This window comes from Labrus mixtus, chromosome 5 (assembly GCF_963584025.1).
Source record: "Labrus mixtus chromosome 5, fLabMix1.1, whole genome shotgun sequence".
Lineage (NCBI taxonomy): Eukaryota > Metazoa > Chordata > Actinopteri > Labriformes > Labridae > Labrus > Labrus mixtus.
The window spans coordinates 31,300,766-31,314,526 of record NC_083616.1 but is presented as its reverse complement, the minus strand read 5'-3'; the positions used below and the strand labels follow the sequence as shown (position 1 = coordinate 31,314,526).

Below are 13,761 nucleotides of genomic sequence, written 5' to 3'. Positions count from 1 at the left end.
AGACAGAAAGAAGGCAAAGTGGCTCCTTTGATTGGGAATCCATTTAATCAGGACGGAGACTTAAAGCTCCTTTGAAACCCTCCTGAAAGTTTCTAGAACATTTCAGGACAGGGGGGTGGGGGGGTCTCAGGAGGCAAGCTGTGACATAAACGGGACGCTGAGGAAGTCACAGTGAGTTTAGTGTTTTCAACATCTCCAGGTGGCAGATGAAGTATCAGATTCTGATTCAGTTTTTGCCTTTAGATCAGGGGTGGGCAACTGGCGGCCCCCATCAACCCTAAACGTGGCCCTCAGGTCAATTCTTACATATCAATTAATTTGAAACATGAAGAAAACATGAAAAAATCTGCCATGAAATCATGAAAACCAGAAATATATCCCTAATAATCTTTGATCACTGGTATATGTCGAGTTAAATTTGAGACATAATTGACTGTAATCGTTTTTGTATTCTACAATTTGGCCCTCTGGCAGTGAGAATTAAATGAATGTGGCCCTTGCTGTGAACGAAGTTGCCCATCCCTGCTTTAGATCAACAATAGGAGGTACTGGACACATTCACAGTATCAATGTAAAGGTAGAAAAGAACATACTGGGGACCAGAAATGATTAACAATCCGCTTCATTAAGTGCACTTAAAACGCACTGGTTGCAGGTTATTAAAGTCGCCACCCCTCGTGCGCCCTCATGGTGAATGTCTGCTGCATCTATTGTAGAATTGTAGACATGCAGCTCGACCTGACTCATTTTACTTAGAGGATGGCAGAATAAAATTCCAGATCAAATCTGGGTGAAAAATGTGTCCATTTGCATTCACACATGCAGCTGACCCCAACAATGTTATTTTAGTGCAACAGTGAAAAGGGCTTAAGGGTCTCCAGCCAGGCAAACACTACTGCAACATCATCGAACATATTTAACTTGTCATGAAAAGGTATAAATTGCAAAGGTGTGAGGGACAGGCTGTAAAAAACAAATACATTTAAAGAAAATAATTTAAATCAGAGTAAAGTGGGAAAAGAAAGTCAAGGGTGTCAATATTGGAATTCTTCATCTGAGACTACGGAGGTCCTGAGCGGACACGCACCCAAACATTTTATCTTCTCCTTTTCCTGTCAAAACGAGTCATTTCTGGTCGTTTTCTCGAGATCTCGACTTTCCCGCTGCCTTGAGATAACATCTGGGTTTTCCAATTATAATGGATTTGTTGATGTCATTATCTAAGATAAGATAAGATAATCCTTTATTTATCCCACAACGGGGAAATTTACGGTGTTACAGCAGCAAAGAGCAAAGATAGCAAACAGAAAGTGAACACAGTACAATTTAAATAAAATAATAAAATAAAAAAATGTACAAAAAATAAATTGATAATTTAAAAATGTACAAAAAATAGATAGATAATAGATAGAACACGCTGGTCACTGTGATAGGTCAGACCACGACATGCCGTGATGAATTGTCTACATTAACAGGGTTAGTTAAGCCGCCTCTGTAACTCTGGATGAATAAGTTGAGATCTCGAGAAAACAACTGAAGTTACTCGTTATCATGGGAAAAGAGAGTGAATAAAAAACATGGATGTGTGTCTGCGTAGAGCCTCCGTATGTGACAAAGTGCAAAATGAAATGGACCGAGTGAAACTTTGCCTTTTTTTCTTCGATCTCAAAGTCTGTCTTTTGGTTTGTCTCACTAATCAGAGCATATTAAACGTGTGAGCTTCTGCTGTTCCCTGCATGTCTTCATCTGTGACGGTCTGCTTACTCCTCTTTTCTACCACCTGCTTAATTCCTTACGGTATGATTTAGGAGCCTAATCCTTTATAAACAAACTGTCTTCATGGTAAATTTAAAGCTAGCCGCCCTTCATGGGTAACTTTTCTGACCGCAGCGTTATGAATGAAAGCTGTGGTGCTGGAACAAAACAAAAAATACTCGCCTGGCTTTACTGCAACCAACGACAACAGGAATGCAGATAGCATGACTGAGTTATGGAGATTATAATCCGGATATGTTCTGTCCTCCACTTGAGGCCTGTCTGCAATGTGCATGCTGAAGCTGCCCAGCCCAGCATGGTCAGAAACTGACTCCATGTAGCAGCATGGCCAAAGAATGAGGGAGACATACAGGGAGCAGATATGTCTTGAGAGTGCTGGGCAGATTTGCGGACTGTTTTTTTTAACCTTCTAACTGCTCAACTTTATTGAAAAGACGTTAAAAAAGACTTGCATCTTGGCGAGCAGTTCTCTGGCTTGTGCTCCTTACCTTGACGGCTGTATCTATCTTCACAGGGGGACGGGATACATCAGATCAGAGAGGCGCTGAAGATCTTAGCCGAGAGGGTTTTAATCCTCGAGACTATGATCGGTATTCATGGTGAGTAGGAGGCCTGAGGCAGGGGTCAGCTTTAGGCAGGGGGGTTAAAGGCGGGGGTGGGTGCAGAGTGGGGGGGGGGGCACAAACTCCCACCGTACAGTCGCGAGCAGCCCCAGGACTCAGGCTGGTGTTTCCACCCCCCTCACTCCCCCTCCTGTCACTGCTCTCTGATAGGACATTAGCTTGCAGATGTTCCACGACTTGCAGGCAGACCTTGAGCTTCTGGCTCGCAGGGTGACGCTGCTGGAGGCGATCATCTGGCCAGGTAACGCTCAGACATCCCACACCCACCCACAGCTCTGAAGGACAGCACTCACCTTTACAAAATGAATCCAGAAAGTAACGACATAGTTTAACGATTTACGATTTCCCACTTGTGATACACTGCTGAACGTCGATCTGAGAAGTAGAGGTTGTTTAGGAATGTGAATTTGTGTTGGTTGTGACAAACGTAGAGCATGATGGCAGCACAGATGTGACTGAATACAGACAGCTCCAGAAACAATGACGAGACCCCCACGGCAAAAATTACTTTTATTTATATGTTTGTGTTTGAATAAAATGCAAAAATTATGTTTTATTGTGAACAACGTTCCTGCCACCGTCCAATTCAATTATCCTCATGTAGGTCTGTTATTTTGCAGAAAATGCCCCCATTTGTTACGCCCCACCCTAAGGTGGCCCTATGGTGCTATAACAACCACCCACCCAATTGTGGTTCAGATAGAAGTGATTGTACCCGACCTAAAAAGCCTCTGCATGTTTCTAATAAGCTCCACGAGCAGAAACGTGCTCAAACTAGGATCAATATTGGAGATGCTTTTGAAAAATGGAGAGAGGTTAGAACACAGAAAGGTTTACAGACCCATGCAGAGCTGGATAAACACTGAAGCTTCAGAGTCCACCACATGGTGACCTGTGTCAGCATGGACTCTAGAGAGGGGGGGGGGAGACAGCTCTCTCTGCAGTCTCCATTTTAAACACTAGGTGTCAGAGTTCCATACTTCTCCTTTAATGTGGAAGTTTGGAGAAATGTTGTTTGCAATAAAACTTTTTTTTTATTCAAACACAAACCTTCAGATAGTAGTCGTGCAGCGGTCTCTTCATTTGTTCCAGAGCTGCATTAACTCGTCCAAGCGTCTGACTGTGACAGATGATGTTCAAACACTCACATTTACTGACAAAGTTGAGACATTTTATTGTCATCTCACAGAATATTTCAGTATATGTTTTTTGTTTTCTGTGTTTTTCTCACTGCTTTAAAGCGGGTGGAGCTAAAAATCATAATTCATCCACGATACGATTCACAACATTTAAATCAATTTGGTGGCTGATTATACATGAACTGTCAATCAAATCGTATCAAACACCACAGCAGCACTGAGGCTGATTACCTGAGTCTGTGAGTGTTGTTATTAAGTCATCAATTGTTATGAAGAAAATATTAAAATATGAAATCATTATTTTGGGGCTTTACTTTTTTTGAATACTAAATGTTCTTTCTTGGTTAATGTGTAAAAGTGGATGTAATGTTTGCAAGTCTTGCTAGAAAGGTTGCAAGGAATGTGTAAAAATCATTTAAACCATAAGTGTAATAGAATCAAATTATTTTTTGATGCAAATATGACATAATTCATCATAATTATCAAGCAAAAATGCTCAAAAAAATTGGTTTTTTTGTGCATTGAATTCATAAATATTTGGGTTTAAGGACACTCAAGTTTATTTAAAGAATTTAGTTTTTGCTGTTTTGATAATCGTATTAATAGCACAGTTACAGTTGCGCAGAGGAAATACAGACCAATGTGTTTGTAAATGAAAATAAATGTTGCAGCCCTTCTAGTCATATGAAGTGAAGCAAGTATTCGTTAATGATTCTGACTTGTTAGCAAGAAAATCTGGGCTACTGGTCTCAATCCTGAGGCCTCCAGTTCAGCCTCTACATCAGAGTAAACATGGAGTAGGAGCACATAGAGAGCACACACACACACACACACACACACACACACACACACAGGCGACAGGGACAGGGAGGCCCCGTTCCAACATGCTCTCTTTCTTCAACAGAGCCTGATCTAGGGTCTGGGGACGGACCGTTTGGCACAGCCTCCCCTAGTTTCTACAGAGATAAGCGAGCAGGTGCGCTTCCATATCGACTTGCTTCTCCCCTGTCCTCCGACACCAAGGTTCGAGGGAAGTAGCCCCGCCCCCCTCCATTCCCCTCCAGCCCCCCCCCCATCCCCCATCCCCCATCTCCCGCTCACCCTGAGGACCACAGGCGGGGTTGACTCCCCCTACCTAAAGGTCTCATCGACACTCAACAGATTAAGACCTTATCTGGGGTTTAACTGTCAGATTTAGGAAGGGGGACACCTCAGGGCACTCCACAGTCCTCCTCCATCGGGACCCTGAGAACTAGTACGACCCCCCCCCCCCCCCCCCCCCCAACCCATCGCCATGACTGAAGACTTTTACATTACACGCCCAGCTGCTCCTTCTGTGTCTTATGTCTTTGGCTCCAAAGCTGCAGCCTCTGATTAAAGATGTTCCATGTGAGGACCATGTGATGCTCCTCCTCCTCCGGTCGCGTTCGAGTTGAAGGAGGAATCAGATGTGAGGAAACAGACTGGATTTGAGTTTGTAATGCTTTCACAATGTAACTGCAATCCGAAGAGATTACACTATTTAAGTATATTTGCGCATGTAAAGTTTGCAGGACACAAAAGTACACAAACAACCTCTTCTCGTAGTATTGGTTTTGTTATTCTTCTATCATATGGTTTTTAAATCAATGTTATGTAGTGCACTAAGAAGATGAAGTCATCTCTCCACTCTCACTGAGATACGTGTTGCTAACAGTGTTTGTAGTTTGTTCTGGTGTGAGTGTTTTCCCCCCTTTAAGTACACACTGATACGTTCTTTTTACATTTCATCCGTGCAACAACAAAAAAAAAAGCACAAATATTCACGTTCTGGTTTGGTTTGAAGGCAGGGTCGGTCATTTTTCTCCAGATTTACTTTTTAAGATTTTGGTTGAAGTTGTCTTTAGGTCCTGACAGACATTAATAACTCATGTTCTCTGAAAAAGGAACGGAGAAAATCCGTCATCTGTATCAGTTTGTAAGTCTGTAAAAACTTTGACCAATGTCTGCCACGAGGTACCAATCTGATGAACCAATCAGACGCCTCCCTGTCTCCCTGCTCGCTCTCTACCCCTCGCGTGCTCTAGCCCACACTCAAAGCGCGTCGTACTGTGAGTTTACTCTCCGCTGAACGAGACATGAGACGATGTAGTTTCTCCGCTTCTGGAGCAGCGGCGCTCGTGTGTGTAAGTGAGGGGGCGTGGCTTAAGAGGGAGCACAGAGGGGAGGGGGAGGGGGAGGGGGTGTAGACGGAGCACTGAGGGAATACTACTTTCAAAATCATGCTAGTTTTTAAAAATTACCAACCCTGCCTTTAATATAAAACTTATAATGATACAAGACAGACATAAAATAAATACAAACACAACGTAAAGAAATGAAGACAACTCACAAACGGGCTGTCCACACACACACACACACACACACACACACACACAGGAAACAGCGAGACTGTAAATGGAACTTGAACATATTTCCCACTGCTGTGCTGGTAAACTGCTAAGACTGTCCTGATGAAAAGCCTTGATACTTGTTTTTTCATCTTATATCAAATTTATTGTGAAACTATTTAAACTTTTATCAATGTTAGTTTATTTTGTATGCTGTTGTGTAACCATTCATATTTCATATTTCTTGTTTTTTTTGTTTTTTTTATCGTGCTGATGTGTAATTGTGTTGAAATAATCCTGCCTAGATGATTGATGTAATAAAATGATGTTCATTGTTTTTTTTTTTAAACACACGTCCCCTCTCTTTCATTTGTTTATTCATTATGATTACAACATAAATATTTGACATCTGTGGCGCCGGTGGATGAGTATATAGAAGCTGTAGTCCTTTAAGCAGGCAGCCCGGGGTTCGAATCCGACCTGTGGCTCCTTTCCCGCACATCGTTCTCATAGACTGTAAATATTAAAGGACAGAGCCTGAGTGACGTCAGCCGTCTGTTATGGCACGAGGCTCATCGGCAGCAGTCTCCATGATGGAAATCCTGTCTCAGCCTAACTTTCAGTCAGCCTAACGACGGGCTGCGAGCCGGAGCTGAGGCGGGTTTTAACCCTCTTGATGAACCGCAGACACTCTGCAAACTGCAGGATTTTGCACTTCCGCATGAGCTTCATTTTTCAAGAACAGAGGTTGCCTCTTGGTCGTCCCCCACTCTCTCTCTCTCTCTCTCCTTGATTTCATTTTTTTGTGCCTTTAATATAAACAGGACAGTGGATAGAGTCGGAAATCAGGGAGAGAGAGAGTAGGGAATGACATGCGGGAAAGGAGCCACAGGTCGGATTTGAACCAGGGCCGCCTGCTTGGAGGACTACAGCCTCCATACATGGGGCGCGCGCACAAACCACTGCGCCCCCAGCGCCCCTCTCTCTGATTTCTGACTATCCACTGTCCTGTCTCTAAATAAAGACATAGCCAAAGCCAAAAATAGTAACAATAATTGACATATAATCTCTGTGATGAACATCAGGGCTGCAGGATTCTTGCTCAAATCTTTTTATTGAGATCACAATTCTTGTTTTTTTATAACAAAAAGTCTGTCCATGTCAACAGACATAACGTAGAACAAAAAGCTGAACTTTAACTGAGAAGCCTCCTGAATATACATCTCTTTTAGTTTTCTTATTTTAGAACGGGTTAGGTGTTAAATGTGTGTTCAGCTTCACGCTGTGTGAGGGACTGATGTAACAGAGGGGGAAGTTGTGAGGACAGATAGGTGAACATGTGATCTGTACTGAAAGCAGAGGGAAATACAAGCAGGTGAATCATCATTTAGAAATGAGATCGCGGGGCACCAGTAGCTTAGTGGTAAGTTCATGCGCACCATGTATGGAGGCTGTAGTCCTCCAAGCGGGCAGCCCGGGTTCAAATCCGACCTGTGGCTCCTTTCCTGCATGTCATTCCCCGCTCTCTCTCTCTCTACAATAACGGCCTGAAAACCCCTGAAAATAAATCTTTAAAAAAGAAAGACATGAGATCTCCTGTGTGCATGAATCGAGATCCTGATTTGTTTTTTTTAACTATTAATCATGCAGCTCTAATGTAGATTTTTGTGAAACAGAATAGTCCTTCCTCGCTCTTGTTTTTCCAGATGAATATCTGTGATTAAACATCCTTTCACAAGTAGCCCACAGGGCGGATCTGATCGTGAAGCTCAGAAAAACCCAAGCGTTAAATATAAGTCCAGTTCACTGCAGTCAGAGCAAACACTGTTTCAGTTCATGATGTCCCCTGAGGTGACACGGGGCTCTTTCCTTTTGACACCATCACAGCCTGTTCTCCAACGCTGTCATCGATGAGCAGAGAAATGGCGCCATCTAGCTGTTTGGAGGCCGCTAATGCTACTACAGCTTTCTCTGTGGGGAAGCCCATCTTCTCCAGCTGCTGGAGTCTAAGAGATTATTAAAACATTAGACTTTTAGCAAAATAAATATGACTTGACATCTCAAAAATAAGGGAGGAATCACAACAACAACAAAAAAAGGGATTCAATTCTTACTAACCGCAGAGAGGAAACGGATGATTTGGGAACCTCCACTTTGGCATCGGGGTCGTCAGGAGCGTCCTGTAGTGAAGCCAGTATCCCTGCCCTCAGCATCTGCTCCTCCAACATGGCAGCCTCGGACTGTGCAGCAGACTCGGGTGTTAGCCAGGCGGGAATCGGATGCTCCTGAGGGTGGTAGTTGAAAAAAGAGGGATCCCTAACGGGTGGGGGAGCTGCAGCCTGATCCGCGGGCATCCTGATGGAGCTGCAACAGATGAGAGTTAAAGTGACGAGATCTTCCACTTTGATGGATGGAGCGAGCTAAGAGTAAATATATTTTGGATGAAAAACAAAACAAATCGTACCTCTGTGACGTAGAGTGTGTAGGTAATCTGAGCCTGGAGGATGTCGACACATAAGCCCAATCAGGTATTAAACCCAAGAAACTGAACTCCTCCCACTCCTGCAGCGTCCCGATGAAAGGCTGATGATCTGAGAGAGTGGTTAAGTATCGTCTGTCACTCAAAGTTTGTCATCAGTCCGATAAGTTAAGAGTTTCTATGAGCATGTCAAGCATGATCGTCAAGTGTTTTGCAGGTTGCTCTCCCTCCTCTCCTCTCGTAATCAGCTCACAAACGTCTGCGACCGAGAGACTTGATTAGTCAATAGTTGGCGTCTTATCCCAAACGTAACCTCCTCTGCAGCAGGTTAGGTCGGTGTGCAGTATTAGTTACCATGGTGATCTGCCCAGGTAAGAAATGAACCACCTTTGCAGTCCTGAAAAGCCCAAAATGAACCCTGAAGTTACTTTGAAAATGGAAAATCCTGCGTCAGAATACAGGAGAGTGGTAGACCCTCAGTATCAAATAAAACAGCTATACAATCTTATCTTTAAAGGCTTTATATGTGATTTTTTGATCCAGCAGATGTCGCCCTTGAGCACCAGCATGAAACCAAAACAACCCGCGCTGCATTGTTGTGTTAGCATGCTAATGCTAGCTTTATTATGCTCGTATCTTCACACTTCATGTAAATTTACCTGAAATGAGCGTGATCTAGAAACACAGTTAAGCAGTGAGTACAGTATGTTATTCTTCTTTTCTCTAGTCCCTCAATTAAACAACTTTTATACACGAGGGGAGGAGTCAGCCGGCCGTCCGGGCGATGTAAACAAACTGAAGATAGGACTCTGAAAACTCTGAAAACATCACAGACAGTGGGACTCGGGTGTTACACCCATTGTAGACAGTCATGACTCACAGAGTTATTTTCAGAGGATTGATTATTATTGATTTATATTATATTTAAGTGTGAAAAATCACATATAAAGACTTTAAGAATAACAGGGTGTAAGTTGCCTTCAAATAAAAACAGTAAAGTAAAGTCAGACAGATGACAGTTCTGAGTCTAAAGGAAAGCGATTTATCAAAAGTGCTGTTTAAAATTCACTTTTTCTTAAAATGTAAATACAAAGAGTAGTTTTGTGTACATGCATCAAATGAGTTAATAACATAATATAAACAGTTTAAGGATACAGTTGTGCCCAATGCATATGGTGCAGAAGTGAAGCAGGGCGGGCGTCCCCGGCAGCAGCAGCAGACCGACCAGCAGAAAGAGCCAGGGGAGAAACCAGACAGGTAAGCACCTGAGCAGCCGTCTCTGCGTCACCTGACGACACTGCACCGTGAACAGAGCCAGCTGGATGGCAGAGTAGCCACAGATCCGACTCGCCTCGCCCCCGCCGACAAACAGGACCAGGGTGTAGAGTAAAGGGAGCGTGGCCAGCGTGAGGACGGAGAGGGCGAGGAAGGCGACGGACCCCCAGCGGCGCTCCTGGCAGGGTCCGAAGAGCAGCAGGAGGGCAACGCTGACCAGGAGAGAAGACGGCTCATCGTGGCTGAACGCATACAGGAACACATCTGTGGAGAAGAGGGAGGAGTCATACAGATGTGATTCATCATACAGGAACACATCTGTGGAGAAGAGGGAGGAGTCATACAGATGTGATTCATCATACAGGAACACATCTGTGGAGAAGAGGGAGGAGTCATACAGATGTGATTCATCATACAGGAACACATCTGTGGAGAAGAGGGAGGAGAGTCATACAGATGTGATTCATCATACAGGAACACATCTGTGGAGAAGAGGGAGGAGTCATACAGATGTGATTCATCATACAGGAACACATCTGTGAAGAAGAGGGAGGAGAGTCATACAGATGTGATTCTTCATACAGGAACACATCTGTGGAGAAGAGGGAGGAGTCATACAGATGTGATTCATCATACAGGAACACATCTGTGGAGAAGAGGGAGGAGTCATACAGATGTGATTCTTCATACAGGAACACATCTGTGGAGAAGAGGGAGGAGTCATACAGATGTGATTCATCATACAGGAACACATCTGTGGAGAAGAGGGAGGAGTCATACAGATGTGATTCTTCACACAGGAACACATCTGTGAAGAGGGAGGAGTCATACAGATGTGATTCATCATACAGGAACACATCTGTGAAGAAGAGGGAGGAGTCATACAGATGTGATTCTTCACACAGGAACACATCTGTGAAGAGGGAGGAGAGTCATACAGATGTGATTCTTCACACAGGAACACATCTGTGAAGAAGAGGGAGGAGAGTCATACAGATGTGATTCTTCACACAGGAACACATCTGTGAAGAAGAGGGAGGAGAGTCATACAGATGTGATTCTTCACACAGGAACACATCTGTGAAGAGGGAGGAGAGTCATACAGATGTGATTCTTCACACAGGAACACATCTGTGGAGAAGAGGGAGGAGTCATACAGATGTGATTCTTCACACAGGAACACATCTGTGAAGAAGAGGGAGGAGTCATACAGATGTGATTCTTCACACAGGAACACATCTGTGAAGAGGGAGGAGAGTCATACAGATGTGATTCATCATACAGGAACACATCTGTGAAGAAGAGGGAGGAGTCATACAGATGTGATTCTTCACACAGGAACACATCTGTGAAGAAGAGGGAGGAGAGTCATACAGATGTGATTCTTCACACAGGAACACATCTGTGAAGAGGGAGGAGAGTCGTACAGATGTGATTCATCATACAGGAACACATCTGTGAAGAGGGAGGAGAGTCGTACAGATGTGATTCATCATACAGGAACACATCTGTGAAGAGGGAGGAGAGTCGTACAGATGTGATTCATCATACAGGAACACATCTGTGAAGAGGGAGGAGTCATACAGATGTGATTCTTCACACAGGAACACATCTGTGAAGAAGAGGGAGGAGTCATACAGATGTGATTCTTCACTCACTTACATATCAAAACGTGTCTTTGTTTACCTCTGATCCCCGGGAAGTTTCCACCTGGACCTAAACTGAGGCTTGCCTGGATGCCTCCTGCATACAGCAGCAGCATGAGAGTCATCAATAAACATGTTCCCAGACAGAAGCCAGGACGTCCTGATCCAAACCAGAACCCCACTGACATGAAGCGATCAAACATCATTCAGGATTCACTCAAATGTTTCCTCTTACGTCATATTTATAATAATCTGATGTGATCATAGCATGCAGTCTTGGAGAAATGGTAAAAACGTAAATCATTCCCTAAAGCTTTGACAGCTGCAACTGGTGCATTAAAATAAAGGTTTTAAATCCACCAAAGCTGCAGCAAAACCTTCACAATCTGTCTTTTCAAATCTTCTCTTTAAGGGAAAAGGAGAGTTTTGTAATCGTGCGACGAGCCTACGAGTTAAACTGCTTTTCTGAGACAACTTCGTAATAAGATAAGCAGAAAGAAATGTTCGAAAATAAGACAAACACTGTGGTGTAAATATTTAGACTACCGGGTAAGCTAACATTACTGCAATATGATAACGACTTCCGCCTACGTCACACTTCCTTCTTCTTCTTTTTGTTTAGTTGCGGGTGGTTGGTGCATTACCGCCACCCACTATGCTGGAAAACCTTTTACTATTAGGGGACGGGGAAACAATAATGATAAAAATAAATTAAATTCCCGTCCTACGACGGAGGATTAGGGCCACGTTAAAAAAATAAAAATAAATAATTAAATTTAAAGAATAAACTCGTTCATTTATGAGATTATTCTCGTAAATTTACGACTTTAATCGCGAATTTCTTTTTTTTTTTTTTTTATTAACGTGGCCCTAATCCTCCGTCGTACCTTCTACTATATCTAATAAATTTTTAAAACTCGTTTTTTTTTCAACCCCACATTTCCTCAGCTCCTCATTTAGCTTTTCTCTCTGCGTTTTATATTTCTGGTAATTCAAAATAACATGTTCAGTTCTGCTGTTTCTTCATCTTGTCCAATCACACAAACCTGATTGATGATTGCCTTTTAAGTTCATTGTTTTATTTAAACCTGTTTGTCCTCTGGTCTTAAAGGCTCATTGGGATTGTTTGCTCTCCACTGTTTTTTTCCTATTGTTCCTATTAAGTCTGATTGGACACACAGGTGATGACAGGAAGTGACCAGAGGCAAAGCACAACATCGACAGATGTTCTTGATCTTGAGAGTTCTTATCAGCATTTAAACCATCCTAAATATCATCATCCTCATCATCATCAATATCATTAAGTGCGCAGGTGTTCAAAGGGACTCTGCAGATTGAGAAGGGTGAGGGATTGATTGTATGCAGTGTTTCGTTCAACCACCAGGTGGCGACAGAGGCAAAGATTCTCGAGACTTATGGCCCTGGTGTGAAGGTTGGATGAGGCATCCTTTTTGCTCTAAATCTCAAATCTATTGCTCAGCAGACATGATTTTTCTTTGGACTACGAGAGTCTAAGTTTTACTGAAAATAACCTCCATGGCTGTTTCTTTCCTTAGGGCTTGTTTAGCTACATGGTCAGCCATTTCATTCCCCTCTATTCCCCTGTGAGCTGGTACCTCACATATAGACTGTAATGATACCAATGAAGATAATGAATCTGAACACACTATAACTTTTTCCAGTTTATTTTTCTCCATCCACTGCAACGCCATTCTGATTGCCAATATTTCAACTGTGTTATATTTTTAAATGACCTGGTGTCCTTTCCTCGTAGCTTGTGTTTAATTCTGGGATGACAAAAGCAAATCCTGTATTTCTTTTCTCAGACTCTTTTAAAACATCTGTATAAATAGGGGTAAAGGATTATATTTCTCAATATCACATCTTCTTCTTCTTCTACATTTTTCTTCAAAATATCAGTTTTTACAAACCTTAGAGTAAAGGTGACACCTATTTGACACACAGAGAGAAGGTTTAAATAAAAAGCAGTCTAAATCTTTCTGCTGATTGGACCTGTCTTGTGAAAAGTTAGAAGTGAAAACTTTCATACAGTAGATTAAAGTAAGGCTAATAAGTTTGACACACATATTGATAATATAGGCTCTTCATCGTTTAAGCCATTATCTAAATACATTCTCTGGATTCCTCTCTGTGAGTAGTTCTGCAAAAAAGCCCCCTTGACTGATACATGACTATTTGGCTATTTATACATTTCTTCACATGGTAACGCTGTAAATATTGATTCAGCATTGTCCCTGATGATGTAGCTATTAAAGAAGTTGTGTGTAGAAACCATAATTTAAGACTTTTTTTTGGGAGGTTTAGTCAAGTGGTCCCAAGCTGCATAACCACGAGGCTAATAGTTCACATCACTCATAACTTTTGAGTAGACGTATACAGGGTTATGAGATACAAAGTTCTTTTCATTTTGGAAATGTCTTTACATTTTTCATT

General features: G+C 42.6%; 2 protein-coding genes across 8 annotated transcripts in view; one reads left to right on the top strand and one right to left on the bottom strand.

Annotated features, from left to right (window-relative positions):
• emid1 (EMI domain containing 1) overlaps positions 1 to 13,761 on the top strand; it is a 120,748-nt gene that overhangs the window by 73,404 nt on the left and 33,583 nt on the right. For 2 of the 6 annotated variants that reach the window (XM_061039284.1, XM_061039286.1), the window contains 2 exons: positions 2,291 to 2,375; positions 4,443 to 6,256. In XM_061039284.1, coding sequence (XP_060895267.1) covers positions 2,291 to 2,375; positions 4,443 to 4,576 — 219 coding nt within the window. In that variant the 3' untranslated portion in view covers positions 4,577 to 6,256. Of the gene's footprint in view, positions 1 to 2,290; positions 2,376 to 2,549; positions 3,090 to 4,442; positions 6,257 to 13,761 lie in introns of those variants that run through there. The other 4 variants (XM_061039287.1, XM_061039288.1, XM_061039285.1 and 1 more) reach the window with 3 other exon arrangements.
• rhbdd3 (rhomboid domain containing 3) lies at positions 7,150 to 11,896 on the bottom strand. 2 transcript variants are annotated; one of them, XM_061039295.1, is made up of 6 exons: positions 11,685 to 11,896; positions 11,348 to 11,467; positions 9,542 to 9,925; positions 8,372 to 8,498; positions 8,026 to 8,271; positions 7,150 to 7,913 (listed from the first exon to the last, which is right to left on the bottom strand). In XM_061039295.1, the coding sequence occupies exons 2-6, from the start codon at positions 11,430 to 11,432 to the stop codon at positions 7,742 to 7,744; spliced, it is 1,014 nt and encodes a 337-aa protein (XP_060895278.1). In that variant the 5' UTR covers positions 11,433 to 11,467; positions 11,685 to 11,896; the 3' UTR covers positions 7,150 to 7,741. The 2 variants fall into 2 exon arrangements, with proteins under 2 accessions (XP_060895278.1, XP_060895277.1); XM_061039294.1 differs by having other exon boundaries at positions 11,348 to 11,896.